The following is a 19,006-nucleotide window of genomic DNA, read 5'->3' as shown; positions in this document are numbered from 1 at the left end:
ACTGGCGTCAGAGGAGGCCCCGGGCTGGCGGGCAAGAGGGGAGTTGACCAGCGAGCCCACGGTGTGGGCACCCCCGGCAGGGTTGGTTTTCCCCCACTTCCCTGTCGGTGCTCAGCCCAGGATTGCACACAAAGGGCCCCAGGATGGAGGATCTGCTGCAGATTCACCTCCCAGGGATGGCACTGGCTTGCCTCTCAGGCAGGCGGGAGCACAGGAGCCCAGAGGGTGCGCTGCAGGAAGGAGGCCGTTCCAGGCCCCACTTGGAAGTGCCTCCTCCCACGTGGGACGAGTGCAGCTCTGCCACCAGGACGGGAGGACTTCCTTCCTTCCCCCCAGAGAGCCGCAGAGGAGGAAGCTGAGGGGAGGATGCCGACTTTGGAAGCCGTCAGAACAGGGGAGCCAAGTTGAAGGCATCGTCTCTCCCGCCCGTCTCCCGTGTTCTCTGAGTCACCGACAGCGGCTTCCTCCACATGGCGGGACAGATGGCCACCGAGGGCTCCCCGTTTTAAAGCCCAGGACCATGTGCGACGAGAGGAGCAGGGAACACCCCTCCCCGGCCCTGCTGTTCCCGTGGAACTTGGGCTCTCTGTCAGCTGGGCTGGGGGTGGGGACAGAGAGGACGGGAGGGTGGGGATGCCCTTCAGGCCCTGACTTCCTGGAGCTTCTGCGACAGGCGGCAGGACCAGCTGCGTGGGTGCTGTGGACCCACTGCGTGTCCCCAGATCCATGTGGTGGGCCTCAGCCCGCTGTGACAGCGTGAGGAAGTGTGGCCTTTGGGAGCTGATGGGTCGTGTCCTTGTGAAGAGGCCCCGGGGCGCCCTCATCCTCTACCGGTGAGGATGGGGGAGAAGCCGCCATCTGGGAGGCAGGAAGCGGCCTCCCCAGACCTGAGCCTGCCGCCTCCTTCTCAGACCCTGGTCTCCAGGCCGTGCACAGGAGTCACTTGTCACAAGCCACCCAGTCCCAGGAGCTTTGCTCCAGCAGGGAAAGGACCTGCGCTCCCTCCTGGGGAGGCCTAGGGGGTGCATGCTGGGCGCCTGTCCTGGAAACACTAGGGCCCCGACTTCGGGGACCGTGGGGCTCAGGATGTGTGTGCTGCCGCCTCTGCGTGTGCACGTGTGCTTGTGTCTGTGCGTGTGGGGGACAGCGTGGCTCAGCCAGGATGCTGCTGTGCCGGGAGTGCAGCCGCCTGCACTGGGTGTGCAGTCGCCTCATGTAGAACACAGTGTCACTCGTGCCACCGTGACCAGGTCCAGCTCTCTGGGCAGCTGAGGCAGAAGCTCATCGTCTCTCGGTTCTGGAAGCCAGAACCCTGAGACCAGCTGTCGCAGGGCTGGCTCCTTCAGGGCCCTGGGGAGAGTCTGCTCCAGGCCTGCCTCCGTTCCGGGGCTCCATGGTGAGCTTGGCTGGCTTTCAGGCAGACCCTCTACTTCTGCCTTCACCTTTACGCAGGCTCCCCACATGCACATCTCTGCGTCCAAACTCCCCTTTGCATAGGGACACAAGGCCTGTGGGATGAGGAGCCCCCACTCTAGTATGGCCCCATCTCCAAACAGGCCCCACCTGAGGTTCTGGGGGCCAGGACTCAGCAGACGGACTCAACCTACCACAGTGTGTGCTGGTGTGTGTGCCATGTGTCAGGGCTCTGAGTGGCTCTCACTGGGCATGTCCACACACTGAATGTCCTTGTTCCCCCAAACTCCCAACCCTCAGTGTGGCCCACAGTGCACACACACACACATATACACATATTCATTGTCTCCGTCTGTTTTTTATTCCTCTAATAGAGCACTTGAGCCTGGGTAATTTATAAAGTTAAGAGGTTTATTTAGCTCCTGTTCTGGAGGCTGGGGGTTCAAGACCCGGTGTCCCCCTTGGCGAGGGCCTCGTGCTGCATGGTAACCTGGCGGACAGCATCCTGTGGGAGGAGGGTATGTGTGACTGTGAGTGGGCACGTGTGGGAGAGAGGAGGGATGAAGGGGGACACGCCCATGGCCACTCACTGTCACAGTGGCTCACCCACTCTGTGCTGATCTGCTCAGGGAGGTGGAGCCCTGTGAAGGTGGAGCCCACCACTTGGGGGCCCACACGCTGCAGACCCCCACATTCGTAATTGAATTTCAACACGAGCTTTGCCAGGGCAGACCACAGCCTGCGCGGTGGCTGTGCCTCCAGGGTCTCTTCTTCCAGGCTCCTTTGACCCTTCCCTGAGCTCGGCTCCTTACTCTGAGACACAAGCCGCAAGCTTCCCCGGAAACAGGCGCCTCCCAGGCCCCTGGGCCAGCGGGGCCTTTCTCCGGGGAGATGCTGGCTCTTAGGAGACCTACATCCTGCTGCAGGAGGGTGTCCAAGGCGGGAGGACTGGGTGCTCTCCCATCCTGCAGGATCTCTCATTCTGAAAATGGAGAATGTGGACGCAGAGTTCCCTGTGCACTGAGCCCGTGTTTCTGCCCATTCCAGTTCCTACTCTGATAAGTCGGACTGGCAGAAGCCGCGGCCCGGGACAGGGACTGGCAAACGCGCCCTGGCTTGTTTTGGTCGATCCAGTTTCATCTGAGCACAGCCACCTGTGCTGGAGCTACGATGGCCCAGCCGCCTGGCCTCGAGGAGGCCCCGTGGCCAGAGCTGACAGCACCACTCCGGTCCTGCTCGGGCCACGGTTTCTGTCCTCTGGTGCAGAGTCAGCGGGTCAGGGCTCTGAGCTGAGTCTGCCGCTGGTACCTGCTGGACTCTGGAAGAACAATCCTGACTCAGATCACCAGCCCTGGCACCTGTCACCCGGGACCTGAGCGAAGTGTTGGGCAAGATGGCCTCTGAGATGACTCTCCTCCTGAGGTGCCACCACGGACCCCCTGGTGGCTGTGAGGTCCTGCTGACGTCACACTCTGCTTTTCACGGACACCCATCCAGGAGTGTTTGAGAGGTGTGGAAGCCAGAGGAGAAATGTCATGTCTTTGTTGTTATCTCCTGAGCCAATGGAGCAGGGTGCGGCAGATGTCCCTGGCCTCGCTGCCCCTTTTAGACACTCTCCGAAAGCTGATTGGAACATTTACATATACTTTAAATCATCTGGTCTTCCCTCTCCATTGAACATACTGAGTTTACATGGAGAGACCATTCTCTCAGGAGGCTGAGGTGGGAGGACCACTTGGGCCCAGGACTTAGAGGCCAGCCTGGGCCACACAGCAAGAGCCTGTCTCAGAAAAGCAAAAGCAAATTAAAAAAAAGTAAGACCATTCAGTTATGACCGAGCCCTTAGATCTGTGACCTGCCCATCCATTCTACCTTTGCAGAATTGTCAGTAATACGCACAGTTGAACCCTCTATCTTCCGCTCATTGGGTAAAACAGGCCACGGAACTGAGCTGAATCCCTTTGACCGTTTTCTTCTCCCCGTTTCTCCTGGAGGTGATCACTGATTATTTGCTGACAGTGGGTCAGTGGTTTTTGGTTATTTCCTTGAATTGGTCAAGGGAGAACTGTGGGCAGAGATAGTGGGGTCCAGTTGTTGGTCTTGATAATCCACAAAGAAGCCAGATCCTTCTGAGATGAGAAACTTCTTTTATTGATGTGGCTACGAGCAAGGGCCGCAGGGACAAGTGGATTTTCGCATTCCCAATCACCACAGTGCTCCTAATCCCACCCCCGGCGCGTCCCCCTCTTCTACACTTCCAGCTCTGCACCTTCTCGAGATGCTGGGGGCACCTCAGCGGGGACAGAAGCCACCTCGGAGGGTATGTCAGCGTTCAGCTCAACATGGGTCACTTCCTGGAGACGGATACGGAGGGTCTGTAGCGCCTGGTGGTCCAATGTGGCAGTCCCTAGCCACAGAGGGCTACTTAAATCCACATTAATCTAAGTTGCATTGAAATTCAGGACCTCGGTGCCACTGGCTGCATTTCGCCTGCTCAGGGGCCACATGCACTGGTGCTGGTTGCATGAGACAGAGCAGAAGAACAGACATGGTGCCGGTTCAGCTGGACGGCCCACTCCGAGCTGTGCTCCAGGAGCTGGGGTGTCCTGCCCACGCTCACAGGGACTGCCGCAAAGGCCCAGGAGAGGAACCGCTCCTCTGCAGCCACTGGCTGTGAAATATTGCATCATTACAATGATTCTACCTCCAACTATCTGTTCAATGCCAAAATTTGAACATGGCAAATAGAACAGATCAGAACAGAAAAGGAGAAAACAAAACCGCACAGCAGACCAACCGTGGGTTCTGTGAGGCTGGGATACCTACCCCGGGACAGAGACCCTGACAACCTGACGTCTGCGATCCTGCTGGGTCCCCCAGGCCTTCTAAAATGGGGGTGCAATATCCACCAGGTATGGGGACCGGAGTGAAGCCCAACCCCTGGGGATCCCGTGATCACTCTAAGACCACGTGGGTGGTGAACAGGGGCACCCTGGATGGAACCCACAGCTCTGGGCTCAGGCTCACGGGGTGAACACCATGCCAGCTGGCCTCCTGCCACCTGGGTGAGTTGGGGCATCATAAAGCAGAGAGTGGGGTACACCAGGGGGCAGACGTGACCCACACTGGCAGTGAGTGAGCTTCTGGGAATTCCTGAGGGGGACACTCACGGGGACAGGTGAATTTTCCAGGTGAGCGAAATCTGTAGGAGAGAGAGAGAGAGAGAGAGAGAGAGAATATCAATTTTCAGGCATTCGGTTTTTCTCTCCATGGTTTTTACCCATCTCTGTGTCACTCACCTGAAGTCTCCTGCTTGTCACATTTGGAATGGCTGCTTCTGGGGGGAGAGAGACGGGCTTTGGAGAGGTCAGGGGAAAGGCACACAGTGGGCTGGGGCGGGGTTTGGGTGGGCTGGACGCCAATCCCTGCGGTGCAAACGGGGTCTCTGAAGAAAGGGGTGGGGTACAGGCCTTGTCGGGGGCTTGTGTCCATCTACCTCTTGGAGGAGTCTCCGTCCGACGAGTCTGAAAAGAGCAGAGGGAGGGGTCCCCTCCTGAGTACGCCTTCTCAGCGTCCCCACCCTGGCCTGGCAGAGCGGCCTCCAGCTCACCTTGCCGTGTCCACCGGTCCACCAGGAAGACACAGATGAGGAGGAGGACGATGGCCAGGCAGCTGAAGGTGACGGCAAGGATGCTTCTGAGGTCTGGTGAGAGAAGGGTGGGCAGAGTCTGCTGGGACACAAGCAGCCAGGGGCCTGGCGCCTGGCTCCCCAGCTCTTCTCCCTGCAGAGTGAGGGAGCTGTGGCAGCCGCTTTGCTGAATGGAGACGCGGACCCATGCAAAGGCCTGGGACATGCCTTGCCGCCAGGGAATTCCCTCCTCTGCGATCGATCGTACTGGTCATTGATTGAGAGCCAGCTCTGCACTAGCTGCTGTGTGTATGTCTTCCTCATCTCCACGGTAAGCACATAAGTAGATTGACTACTTACTACCTCCATTTTGAACTTTTAATCCATCCATTCATTCATTGGTTTTTTGGTGCTGGGTATGGAACCAGGGCCTTGCTCCTAATAGGCAATTATTCTGTCTCTGAGCTCCATTCAGCAGGGACAAAATATAAACCCCAAAGGCACTGCCCCAGGGACCCACCTCCTCCAGCCACTCACATCTGCCTATGGTCACCACCCAGTTAGTCCGCATCAGTGGACTGATCCACTGGTATCTGACCATCTCACCTCTGAATGCTCTTGCATTGTCTCACACATGAGCTTTGGGGGCCATCTAAACCACAAGGGATAAGCTTTTAGCCAACTTACTGCAATGCGAGACACAATCATTGATGAACAAAAAGTCCCAACTCGCACCAGAGTCACGAATCACTTTATTTTTTCTGCCTTCAAAATGGCACATTGAACCCACTCATTTACCCCCTCCCCAAGCCCCCGACACGAGGAGGCAGCTTGCTATTATTTCTGGAAACACAATGGACTAGACGCACTAACTCTTCTGACTGAGAACAGCTCATAAGTTCAAGTATTTGCTGACTTTTCTTACGTGCAGCGAGTTGACAATGAAGTTAGAAGGTTCTGGAGAGAGGGAAAAAAACTGCAGACAAGAAGCCAGACAGGAAGCAGACCCCCGGGGCTGGCTGTGGCCGGCTAGTCCCCACTGCTCTGGGTTTGCCACTGCGTGGGGCACGGGAGGGTTGGGGGGTAATACCAGGTGCCCAAGACAGGAGCTCCATGCAGCAGGGACCCCTGAGCCATGTCCCAACGGCCAGTGGAAGAAAAGGGAGAGCCCTGATGTTGTGTGTGAGTCTTGATTCTGCGTTAAACAGTCAACATTAGTGTTAGGTTAAAAAGAAAAAGAAAGAAACAGCAGGGAGACCCAGCTCTCTAAATCCTGCAGAAGAAAGAAAGTGCCCTTGGAAACCAGGACACTAGCCCTCATCGAATGGGGTTGGAGCCAGAATTCAAGCCCAGAGAATGACAAGAGCGTAATCTGACTACAGGAAGGTGACAAAGGGTGACAAAGTGGATATCCTTAAAAACAGAATCCTTAATTCAGAAGACCCTACCGAATGATTTAAGAGTGTGGAGAAACTCAAAGTGGATCAAGGACCTAGGGTTAGACCAGAGACCCTGTGTCTACTAGGAAGAAAAGTAGGCCCAGCTCTCCATCGTGTGGGCCTAGGAATCAAATTCCTCAATAAGACTCTTAAAGCACAAGAAGTAAAATTAAAAACAAAAATTAATAAACAGGATAGCATCAAACTAAAAAGCTTCTTCACAACAAAGGAAACAATCAAGAATGTGAAGAGAGAGCCTACAGAATGGGAGAAAATCTTTGCCACTGCACCCATAGAGCATCAATTTCCAGGATATATAAAGAACTCAAAAAAGTTAGCGCACACACACACACACACACACAAATAACCTAATCAATAAATGGGCAAAGAACTGAACAGACACCTCACAGAAGAAGAAATATGAATGACCAACAAATATATGAAAAAATGTTCAACATCACCAGCAATTATAGAAATGCAAATTAACACTACACTGAGATTCCAGCTCCCTCCACTCAGAAAGGCAATCATCCAGAATACAAGCAACAATAAGTGTTGGCGAGGATGTGGGGGGAAAGGCACGCCCACACATTGCCGGTGGGATTGCAAACTGGTGCAACCACTCTGGAAAGTTTGGAGATTCCTCAGAAAACCTGTAGACACGAATTGGTGTGAATATACTCTGTATACGGCCAGAGATACAAAAAAAAAACAAATGTGCTGTAAATGCTGTATATGTGTAATAAGAATTGCAATGCACTCTGCTGTCATACGTAAATAAGAATAATAATTTAAAAAATTAAGAGGTCTGACTAGTTTCCTAGGTGCTCCTCTCCATTTGGACTCTGGAACCCACAGGCCCAGTCCAAGCCCACCAGGGGGTATCCTTTGCGACCACAGTATTTCTGAGTCTCATATAGAATCCTGGTGCCATCGAGCACAGCCAGAAGCCTGGGTGTGTAGGAAACTGGATTCTAGACGGAGAGTGTCAAGGGGGTCGTCCCAACCCCTGGCCACCCTTTGTCTTATCCTGCAAGGCCTTCTGCGGCTGGGATCGACATTTCAACTAAGACATTTCAGGACTGCACAGAACAGATCACCCACCAAAATGTGGTGGGCCTGGGCCCATCAGTTACGGCCTCAGGGGAAAAGACGGAGGTCCCCGAGCAGGAAGGAGTGGTGGCTCCGAGGTCTTTGGCTCAAGCTGCAGCATCGGCGTCCCCATCTCCAGCCTGCGGCTTCCAGACTGGCCAGTTCCCCAAACCACGAGGCGATTCCTGGAAATAAGTCTCCGTGCACACTGGGTTCTGCTCTCTGGAGCCCTGACAACAGACATGGTCGTAGCTCTCACTTCAAACGCCCTTCCCTGGGCTCATGGGGCTTGGAATGGGCAGGGCCTGGGGGACCTGGGCACCAAGGGCGTTCAGGGTGAGGCTGCAGGACCCTGAAGGAGACTCGATTCCAGGAGTAACAATGGAGCAGGACTCAGGAGGGTCCTGCCGGGAGCAGAGTGAGCGCACGCTGGAGAAGCCTGCCCATGCCCACGCGCACCGTGCTCAAGAGAGACCCCCCAGGCCACACACAAGACACTGAGTCTCCAGAAGTGACAGTGCGCCCGCTGAATCCAGCCCACTCCCCGCTGCAGGGCACACGCGCGGCTCCACCATGCTGGAGCTCCCAGAGCTCTGCAAGAGCAGGCCCCACTCCGGCCCCAGCCCCTTGTTGCCCCTAATAGTTTAGGAAGCAGATGCGGGAGGCCTGCGGGATTGGGAAGCAGAGGCGGAGAAGCTGAAGACGGAGTCCACAGTCACAGGGGCAGCCTGCCGCCATCTTCATTAGTGAGCACCAGCCTGGCAGTGTTTCCCGGATATAGGGCCATCTGTGGCCACGTGTGGAACCAGGTCGGAGGCCTTCACAACTTCCTGTCCTGTGCTCTGACCCAGGGTCACTGTCCCAGACTCGCCCCCACCTGTCACCTCACTGTCTATAGGTAGAAGCACCTGTCTGATCCATCTACTCCTGAGGTCTAATCTGTCCTCTATGTAGGTACACAGGTATCCACTAGTTACCTCTCCACCATCTCTAAGTCTATTTCTACCTGCCTACTTTCCTCGAATCTTTTTATCTAAGATGTCACACGTTGACTTGCCTCCAGTCTATGTCATCTGTCTGGTATCTATTACTTAGCTATCACCTCTGTCAGCCAGCCCTCCGTTACCAATCACGGAGCTATCTGATCTCCTTATGTTTCGTGCATCCTCTTGGGGTGTGTGTGTGTGTGTGTGTGTGTGTGTGTGTGTGTGTGTGACATTGGGGACTGAGCCCAGGCTGGGGTATGTGACGAAGGCTCTCTACCCCTGAGCTGCATCCCCAGCCCTTTCTATTTTGAGATAGTCGTGTTTTCCAGGCTGGCTTTGAACTTCTGACCCTCCTTCCCCAGCCCACCCAGTGGCGGGGATGACAGGTGTGTGCCACCACACTCAGCCCAGGGGGTTCTTCTTAATTGATGAGCAGGAAGCAGTGCAGGGACGGCAGACTTTGTAAGTGTCCTTCCCTTCCCAGAGCAGGTTAGTGTTTGCTTAAATAGAAGAAGGGCAGTGGGCAGGTGATCATGCCTAACAGGACCTTAAAGCACTTGGTCTGAAGCTGCGGCCACATGCAGGATAAAGACGAGGTCATATGACTGCGTCCCCCCATCTCGTCCCCATATCAGATGCCACGGGCTCCCCTGCAGCCCACCATTGCTGCACACTGCAGACTGTCCCTTCCCACAGCTGGCCTTGCCGGGCGACTGTGTCCTCGCTGGGCGACTGCCTGGGAGAATCCAGAAAGCCACGGGCCCTTGATCAACGGCCATCGCTGTGGGAGTGTCAACACCCCAGCTCCCTGCCCCTGTGCTGTGACCGCCCCGACTCCAGCACCTCCCTGAAGACAACTAGAGATGCCATCTGAGGGCGTGACGGTCACCCTGCTTAGCCTCTTTCCCTCCCAGGCCTCGTCCTGACTCCCCTAAAATCTCACTTTCCCTGTGTCACCTCCCACCAGTGTCCCTAAGAGCCTGTCTCTCAATGACCCTCACCCAGGAACCCTCCAGAGCAGCACTGAGTCGCGCATCTCAGGGACAGTGACGCCGGCGAGAACCTCTGTTCTGGACCTTTGGGACCGTCCGTGGAAGCACAGAGTCTGCTGCCTCACCTCCTCCTGGCCGACCCCCCCCCCACTTCCTGCACTACGGCTTCTTTCACCCACCGGCAATTCCTAAGAAATGAGAAGTAAATCATTGCAAAATCACCCTCCCCACATGGCCCCACAGCCACCGACCTGGCTTCACACTGCGGTGTCCACACAGCCCCCTCAAGTTTCACATCACTGTTTCCAAATGGCCCAAACAAGCAACAAAGTGTCCACACTATTGGCATCCCCCGACCGAGCAGTGGCACGGCCTGAGCCGGGTACGAGTAAAGCCTCAGGTGCCCACAGGGAAGCCGGCCCCGCGTCAGAGGCAGGTGGAGAAGCTCTTCACCTAGAAGTTGGTGTGAGGGTCCGTTTCTGGAGGCTTTGAGGTGACAATGCAGGGTGGGGACGTCATTCCTCTGCAGAAGGGTATTTTATTCTTTTTAGAACTGTGCCCAGATAAATTTGAACTAGAAAGGATGTTTTAAGAATTCATATCTGTACCTCTAGGATGGCTATGATTTTTTAAAGAGGAAAACATGAGTTCACGAGGAGGTGGAGCTAAACAGAACCTGCCCGTTTCTGGTGGGAACGTGAAATCACACAGCTACGATGGAAACGGCTTGGAAATTCCCAAAAATTAAACAGGGGCACACGCCTGGAATTCCAGACTCAGGGTGCCGAGGCAGGAGGGTGGCATGTCCAAGGACAGCCTTAGCAACTTCGAAAGACCCTATCTCAAAATGAAAGAATAAGAACTGGGATGTAGCTCAGCGGCACCCCTGGGTTCAACCCCCAGTGCTGAGCTCAGAAACAGACAGGCAGACAAGCAGATCACGGATGGGCAGGGCCTGGTGAGGGAGGGACTGCTAAATGGAAAGGGGATTTCATTTTGGGGTGGTGAGAATATTCTGGAATTAGGTAGTGGTGATGGTTCCACCACCTTGTGAAGACACAAAGTGTCACTGGATGGCGCACTTTATGAGAGTGAATAGAAGGAAAAATAGGTCAATAAAACAAAAAGGGAAATGAATCATCCAAGAGCTCAAAGCTGCTCTTGGTCTTCCCTCTCATGTCTCATGAGATCGCCTGCTTGCTTCCGACACTTCCACACTCCTCCGCTCTCTCAGGTTTCAGAGTCCCTTGAGAAAACATTCCTGGCATCAACTGCGTTCTTAAAGCTGGAGCAGCAGTCATTTCCAAGTCTGTTAACATGGAATCCAACCCTACTCAAGACTGAGGCTCATCCCGCAAGAGCACACTGGGGGGTACCTTTCCCAAAATAAATTCCACCAGCACAGACTCTCTGGCCATGCCATTCTCAGTCTCCCCACTGGGCAGATTACAGGAAGGTCCTCGGTTGCTGAAAGAAAGGTTGCTTAGGCACGCAGTGGGCCGTTAAAGTCTGGGCCAGCTCTTCCAGCCTCATGCAGCCAACAGCCCTGATTTTTGGGGGGAAACTCTAAGGACAGACTCTTAGTCACTTGCTCATGGGGGGAAAAAAAAAAGAACATAATATAGTTTCCTGGTTTTGAGAATTTCAGAGCTTTAAAATGTCTTCAATCACACATTTTCCCAAAGCACTGCAACGCACAGGTCCCAGACCCCAAACAGTCCCCAGATCCACCCTCATTCCACACAAAGCTCCACCACAGTTATCACCATGTGACATGGCGGACCATGCTCCTTGTGCTGTTTACCCACCAGCATTTCTAGAACCTGTAAGTGCCTCAGAGATCTTTCCCCCAATAACCCAGAGAAAGTGGGCATTGAGTTCTTGTGCTCTGAAGCAAAGGGGACCCCCGTCCCATGAAGCAGACCTAACTGGGAAATCACCTCCTTTCTGACAATCTTACCTGTTTTTGTGGAGGGAGCCCCAGGTCCATCAGTTTCACCTAGGAAACAGGATGCAAGGAAAGGAATCACAAAGTTGTATGGGAACGTTGAGGCATTAAGTCCTCGTGTCCTGCAGAGGGGCTCGGGCCCTCTCTGGGAAGCAGAAGAGAGACGGTCCTCACCACGCCACAGTCCTCCCGGAGTTAGAAATCATCTTCAATAAGTGACATTTATGAATGGCATTACTAATCCCATCCCTTCCGTCTTTCTCCTTGTCCATCTTCCCACCTCAGCAGAGACCACCATGGACCCCCGCATTGTAAAGCCAACTCTCGAGGACCACCCCGTACTTTCTGACATCTCTGCAGCAGTGAATCCAGCCCAGGACCACAACCAGTAAGTTCTATCTCAAATGTGTATCTGAAGCCTGGGGCAGTGATACACAGATGGAATCCCAGTAGCTTCAGGGGCTGAAGCAGGAGGATTGCAAATTCCAAGTCAGCCACAGTGACTTAGCGAGGCCCCAAGCGACTTAGCAAGACCCTACCTCAGTAAAAAAAAAATATATATATATAAAGGACTGGGGATGTGGCTCAGTGGCTAGGCGCTCTTGGTTCAATCCCTGGCACCAACATGGATCTTGAAATACAGGTCAGGGTGAGTCCACATCCCATGTCCAGTGGCACCATCCCGTCTAAGTTGAAATGTTCCCAAACCTTATTTGGATTCCGTTCACACAGCGTCTGTCTTTCTGTGTCTGGTGTATTTCAGGTGAATCGTGTGTGGGAGGGGCACAAGGTTTCTGATGAACAAGCTCTGGGGACTAACGAGGAGTGCAGTGACAGATGTGCTCAGTAACCTGACCGTGGTAATCATTATCGCCTTGACAACTAAATATGTTAAAATAAAGTGTCCCGTTGTCTGAGATGCAGCTGCCAGCACCCTCCTGTGCTCCTCCAGCCTCTGCTATCCCAGAGCCAGAGGCCCTTAAAGCGGGGGCTTCCAGTGCCTCTGAGCAGAGTCTGTGGGCGGGTCAGATGCTCCTGCTCCAGGCCCCTCGGGCCCCACCTTCACCCTGCTCTCCCCTCTCCATCTTCCTTTCTCCTTCCCGACCATTCCCAGACATGGGTACTTCTGGGAACTCGCTCCTACTGTTCTCCCTCCTGGATGCCCTTCCCCAGAGGTCAGCATGGCTGGGTCACTCCTGTCCTCCATGCCTGCGGCTCAGACTCCAGGTCCCTCATCAGCCTGAGCTCCTGTGTGCACACCTGTGTGCTGTCCCCTGTCCTTGAGTGCGGGGACCTGTGGCTTGCTTCTAACAACAGATATGCAAAGGTGATGGGATGTCCCTCCAGTGGTGACATTAGTCCACAGGAGACTGTTTTGCTAGGGGACTCACCTTCTCTCCCTCCCCCTCTCTCTCTGCCTCTCTCCTGTGGGCTCTGGAGAAGCAATGGAGAGCAGCCTCTTCCACAGTCAGGCCTCCAGATGAGAGCCCAGCCCTGCCTGACGCCTGGCCGCAGCCTGGGAAACCGGGCAGAGAACCAGCTAGGTGCTGCCTGGCCTCCCGACCCACCAACACCACGGCATGGATAAACGGCTGTTATAAGCTGCCAGAGTTGTGGTTAGTTAGTGGGTTAGTTAGTTATCACTTATTCTCCATCTATAACTTCTTTTTCATTGAACCCAGGTGCACTCTACCACTGAGTCACTTCCCCAGTCCCTTTATTTTTTTTGAGACAGAGTCTCTCTAAGTTGCCCAGGCTGGCCTTGAACTTGCCTCCTCCTGCCTCAGCCTCCTGAGAAGCTGGGATTACAGGTTGCACCACCACACCTGTAATTATCTACTGTATGAGAAGCTGGGATTACAGGTTGCACCACTACACCTGTAATTATCTACTGTATGAGAAGCTGGGATTACAGGTTGCACCACTACACCTGTAATTATCTACTGTATGAGAAGCTGGGATTACAGGTGTGCACCACCACACCTGTAATTATCTACTGTATGAGAAGCTGGGATTATAGGTGTGCACCACCACACCTGTAATTATCTACTGTATGAGAAGCTGGGATTATAGGTGTGTACCACCACACCTGTAATTATCTACTGTATGAGAAGCTGGGATTACAGGTTGCACCACCACACCTGTAATTATCTGCTGTATGAGAAGCTGGGATTACAGGTGTGCACCACCACACCTGTAATTATCTACTGTATGAGAAGCTGGGATTACAGGTTGTACCACCACACCTGTAATTATCTACTGTATGAGAAGCTGGGATTACAGGTTGTACCACCACACCTGTAATTATCTATTGTATGAGAAGCTGGGATTTCAGGTTGTACCATCACACCTGTAATTATCTACTGTATGAGAAGCTGGGATTACAGGTTGTACCACCACACCTGTAATTATCTACTGTATGAGAAGCTGGGATTTCAGGTTGTACCACCACACCTGTAATTATCTACTGTATGAGAAGCTGGGATTACAGGTGTGCACCACCACACCTGTAATTATCTACTGTATGAGAAGCTGGGATTACAGGTGTGCACCACCACACCTGTAATTATCTACTGTATGAGAAGCTGGGATTACAGGTGTGCACCACCACACCTGTAATTATCTACTGTATGAGAAGCTGGGATTACAGGTGTGCACCACCACACCTGTAATTATCTACTGTATGAGAAGATGGGATTACAGGTGTGCACCACCACACCTGGTTTATCTATTACTTTTTTTAAAACATAAGCTTCATATCTTGTTCTTGTTTATTTTTTTCTCCCCCTGCCCCCAAAAATGATGTATGCTCCTATTGGCCAAGAGAACTGATCTATCTGTTACTGATGATACTACGTATCAAAGTATCTAGGTTTGTAGGGTAAATGAACAGCCACTTTGTGCTGTATACTTTTAATTTATTCTCTTCTGTAACAGAAGCATTCATGTTCTCATTTTGTAATAGGTGAGGGGCAATAACGAGAAAGTGGTTTGCAAAGCAACAGAGGTTCTGAATGGAGAAGGAGGTATGAATGATTGAATCACTGAAAAGTGGTAGTACAGCCTGTCTGTTGGCATAGCAGGCAGCTGAGAAAGAGAGGATCAGGGGAGAATAGACAATCTGCCAGCAAACAGCTGGGACCTGGCAACCTAGAACCATGATTTTAGGTCTAAAGTATGGATTAAAAAAAAATCATAAGACTGCAAGAAAAAGTTATTAGGGATAGAATAGGAAATTAATTTCAGGGTGAGGAACACATGGTTGGAGCACCAATTATCTTGAGCCTTACAAAGGGGTAAATCAAAAATCAAATGTTGTCTTCAAGTCCCAAGTCCAAGCTAAGCCACAGACGTGGATATGTGGCTACTTGTACACACGCTGGTTATTGTGAGGTTCCCCCAGGGATTCTCCTACTGGGAGCAACTTCGGTCACTTGAAGAAGAATGTTGAGTGATTGGTAGACAAAATGGTGGAGGGATGGATGGATGGATGACGGGTGAATGGATGGATGGATGGATGAATGGATAGTTGGAAGAAAGGATGGATGGGTGGATGGATAGATGGATGGATGATGTGAAGATGACTGATAGGTGGAAGGATAGTTGGAGGAAAGGAAGGATGGATGGATGGATGGATGGATGGATGGATGGATGGATGGATGGATGAAAAAATGCAAAAAAGAATCACCCCTTATGCCCCTTCCTTGAGATCTCAGGTGCTTACACAGCCACCTCCCATGAGTACCTTCCCTCCACTGTCATCATTACCCCTGCCTGAAACAGTTTCCCTGAGGTGGGTTCTCTGAGCCACACATTCCACTGGTCACCTTCCCTACGTCCCTCAGAGTGTACCGGTCATTCTTTCTGGCTTTTCTTTGGCATGAATAGGAATTAATTTTAATCTTATGTTTGAACAGCATTGTGAGGCGAATTATCTTTGTGTACCTAGGAGGTCACCCCTAATCTCTATAACAAAAACCACCCTCACAGGAAGAGACGACTGAACACGCTAATGGAGGTAAGTTGCTTATTGTAGAGTCTGGAGCATAGAAAATGCTGGACACGTGCCCAAAGTCAGCGTCATCACCCTGAATCCTCACCTGTCGCCTGCATCTCCAGGCGGCTGCTGCGGGAGGAGCCCAGGTGTGGCCAGTGGCACTGGTAGTACACACAGCTGTAGCTTCCCCTGTCCTCGCTCGACTCGCGGAGCGTGAAGTAGGTTTGGTTTTCTCTCCCCTCCTTGACTTGCACGGGGTCTGGGGTGCCTGTTCTCAGCAGAGCGGTGATGAGGCACTCAGAGCCATTGTTGGGAGTCAGGCATCGCAGCGTCCTGTGACCTGGAGCAGCCTCAGGGTCTGCACTGACTGAGAGGGAAGGTGCTGGCCAGGATCCTGGAGGACAGGAGGGAGGGGAAGAGCCAGGGCTGAGAGGCCCCACACGCCTTGGGGCCTTGGTAGCCTTGAAGGGACTCCCCTTAACAGCTGGGCTAGTTAATCCCATTGCCAGGCTTTGGCTTCCCAGTGCCAATCACCCCATCCAGAGCCACATGCCAGCCCCCTGCTCCACGGGGCTCTCATACCACAGTCCCCCTCCCCACCACCCAGGACCAAGTGCAAGCCACCAGGAGCACTGGGACAAGGAGCGGGTCCCAACCTACTCTTTCCCATGGAAATACAAGGCGGCTCTTGCCCGCAGTTCTCCCTCCCTCTGTGGCCTGAGCAGCCCTGGTACCCTGCCATGGAGCCTCCATGGTGCAGTGAGCTCCTCCCCAGGCACTGAGTCACCAGCTGTCTCAGCGGCAGGTGTCTCCTGGTCTGATGGCCTCCCTGTACCTTGAACCCTTAATTAATTGATTATATTCTAAAACTCCCCCCAAATCCGCATCATGAAGACCCCCGGGAATCCCCACACTCAGCTCCCACCTCCCCGGCTCCCCCCAGGTCTGTCTTGGCTCCTGGATTCCTTCTTCCCCAGCCCATTGCAGCAGAAGGAGGCGATCTCAGGCCGCCCCCTCACCTGTGACCACTAGCTGTAAGCGCTGGCTCTGCTCTGACCACTGGCCGGTGGCCGCCGTCTTGTAGGCACAGAAGTAGCCCCCGGCATCCTCAGGCTGCAGACTGGCCAGGGGGAACTCAGCCTGGGTTTCTGCTGAGCTCTGCTCCTGCTTGAACCCGGGGTCGTGTGACTTCCCCAGCATGAAGGTGGCATTCTGGAAACCAGCCTGGCACTGCAGAGTCACACTGCTCCCCAGTTCCACCACAGAGCTAGGCCAGGCACGGAGCGAGGGCCTGGGAAGCTTCTCTGGAAAGAATTCAGAGTTAACTGCCTCTTCATCTGGAAGACGGTGAAGCCCTCCTGGAATCAGGAGGATTGGAGGAGAAGGCCAGAAAACGTGGAGCGCAGGAACGCCCAGGGGACCGGGGGACACTCACCATTCTCTCCCTGGTCTGCAAGGCCCAGGCACAGCCCTGGAAGAGAGGACGCGATTGAGGATTGAGAGATGGCTGTGCGCCTGGCTTTGCGTGCAACCAGGAGAGAGCGCAACTACCAGGGTTAACCTCCGTGGGTCCCCACAGTTCCCCGGGCCTCACTGTTGTCACAACCCTTCCTGGTGATTGCTTTGCTTTCAGGATCACCAGGTAGAAATCACTCACCTCGGCCTCCCCCCTCGTTTTCCAAGGTTGTGGTTCTCTGTCACACACTTACGTAAATGCAAAGGTCGCTTTACCGTGGGGGTGTGCAGAGGGTTTTCTACGCCCCCGGGGGGAATGGGACACCAGCCTGGAGCGTTTTTTTTTGGGGGGGGGAAGCTAGTACGTCTCTGAAGCCACCAACTGTCTCAGGCTGTCTGTCCTTGTTTTGAATCAAGTGGGGAGTCAGCGCGCAGACGCCAGCCTCCCCAAGAGGGAGAGAGGCAGGGCCTTAGACAGGACTTGAGCTGTGTGAGCGTGGGTATGGCCATGAGGGTAGGTGGGGACTGTCCTCCAGGGGGACCCATGTCAAGGGGCCGTGTCACCCTGGCTCTGCTCTCTGCAAGCTTCTCTTCTTCAGTACCTATAAACTGGAGCTAGTTTCTGGTGCTCCAGTAGTTGGGAGTTTACTTTACCATCCTCTTCTGGGGAGCTCAGTTTCTTTCTTTTCTCTTTTTGTTTAGGGGATTGAACCCAGGGGCACTAAACTCTGAGCCACACCCCCAGCCCTATTTTGTATTTTATTTAGAGACAAGGTCTCACTGAGTTGCTTAGTGCCTTGCTTCTGCTGAGGCTGGCTTCAAACTTGTGGATCCTCCTGCCTCCGGAGCTGCTGGGATTACAGGCGTGCGCTTCTGTGCCTGGCTGGGGAGCTAGGTTTCCAGTGTTGCTCTTCCCACTTGACGGAAGGCAACAGCCCCTGAACAGTGCGGGAACCGCACGGCTCTGCATTGGAGAATGGCAACCCACACACAGAGACGGTACAGATGTTAAGTGTATGGCAAGAGACGGGCACCTGAGAAATTGTAGCTGTAGGTAAATGCTGAGAGTGTGTAGAAGACCTGCTACTGGATTACCAAAAACCAGCTACAGTCTGACAGGTCCTTTGAACACAGCACCCGGTGAGGTCTACACTTCTCCGTAGAGTTATTCAGCCTCAGAGAGGAGGGGAGTACGGTTCATGCTACGATGTGAGTGAAGCTCAGAAACATGATGCGAAGTGAACAGAGTCAGGCACCAAGGCCACCAGGGTGTGACTCCATTTCATGCTACATCCAGAACGGGAGAGTCCGGAGAGACAGAGTGGATGCAGGGAGCAGCGGCCAACGTATGGGGAGGAAGCACCAAAGGTCCTGCAGGCTGATGAGGGTCCCGGAACCTGACAAGGTGCTGCTGAACGTCACCAGCACAGACTCAGTCACCACCTCATACACTTGGAAGTAATAACTTTAAGATTTTATGTGCATTGGTGTCTAGTCAAGACCTACATAAATATAAATATTAAAATTCACCCCAAATAAAACGAAGCGGAAGACTGATAGGTGGCTCTGGCTCGCGTGCACGCCTTGCCTATCGGTGCCGGGCAGCGCCAACACCCAGGCTCTGTTCTCCTGGCTTTCCTGTCTGGCTCCCTTGGGATGCCAGCTGGACCAGAAGGGGCCCGGGAACAGGGCTGTAGGAGCTACAGTCTTGCATCTTTGTAGGTCACACGCGGGGAGGAAAGAAGTCCCCATCTCACTGCTGGTCTAAAAGCGTCCAGCAGTGTCACACTGGCCCGTCCTGTGTCACAGACCTGCTTCTGGAAGAGTATTACAGCCAGAGGAGGAGGGTGTTAAAGGTTCACTTGTGTCCCCAGGAGACACAATTGAGTTCCAGCTCCCACAGCTGTGGACAGGATTGTCCCTGACATAGCAGTATGCCCGCTTTACAAACGTGAAGAGTTAGGCTAAGAGGGGCCATCCTCGGACGTGACTGCTGTCCCTGTAAATGGAGGATAAGAGACACAGAGACGAAGGAGGGGGGCATCCACACACAAGC

The 19,006-nt window shown here is 53.6% G+C and overlaps 1 protein-coding gene across 1 annotated transcript; it reads right to left on the bottom strand.

The window, feature by feature from the left end:
* Window positions 1–1,760: 1,760 nt before the first annotated feature.
* On the bottom strand, window positions 1,761–17,139 carry LOC120888071 (V-set and transmembrane domain-containing protein 1). The gene is made up of 9 exons (XM_078031484.1): window positions 16,931–17,139; window positions 16,515–16,799; window positions 15,599–15,889; window positions 11,511–11,549; window positions 5,024–5,116; window positions 4,910–4,937; window positions 4,713–4,750; window positions 4,584–4,615; window positions 1,761–3,767 (listed from the first exon to the last, which is right to left on the bottom strand). Exons 2-9 carry the CDS (start codon window positions 16,693–16,695, stop codon window positions 3,663–3,665), a joined length of 807 nt encoding a protein of 268 aa, XP_077887610.1. The 5' UTR covers window positions 16,696–16,799; window positions 16,931–17,139; the 3' UTR covers window positions 1,761–3,662.
* Window positions 17,140–19,006: the final 1,867 nt, after the last annotated feature.

The sequence above is a fragment of the Ictidomys tridecemlineatus genome, chromosome 15, assembly GCF_052094955.1.
Source record: "Ictidomys tridecemlineatus isolate mIctTri1 chromosome 15, mIctTri1.hap1, whole genome shotgun sequence".
NCBI classification, from domain to species: domain Eukaryota; kingdom Metazoa; phylum Chordata; class Mammalia; order Rodentia; family Sciuridae; genus Ictidomys; species Ictidomys tridecemlineatus.
The sequence above is the reverse complement of the archived record's forward strand: the minus strand, read 5'-3'. Positions and strand labels throughout refer to the sequence as shown.

Coding starts and splice junctions, on each gene's coding strand:
- LOC120888071 (XM_078031484.1), bottom strand. CDS start 16,695: ATGCTGGGGAAGTCACACGACCCCGGGTTCAAGCAGGAGCAGAGCTCA. Junction 15,890..16,514: donor CTTACAGCTAGTGGTCACAG/GTGAGGGGGCGG, acceptor CCTGTCCTCCAG/GATCCTGGCCAGCACCTTCC. Junction 11,550..15,598: donor CCTGGAGATGCAGGCGACAG/GTGAGGATTCAG, acceptor CCTGTTTCCTAG/GTGAAACTGATGGACCTGGG.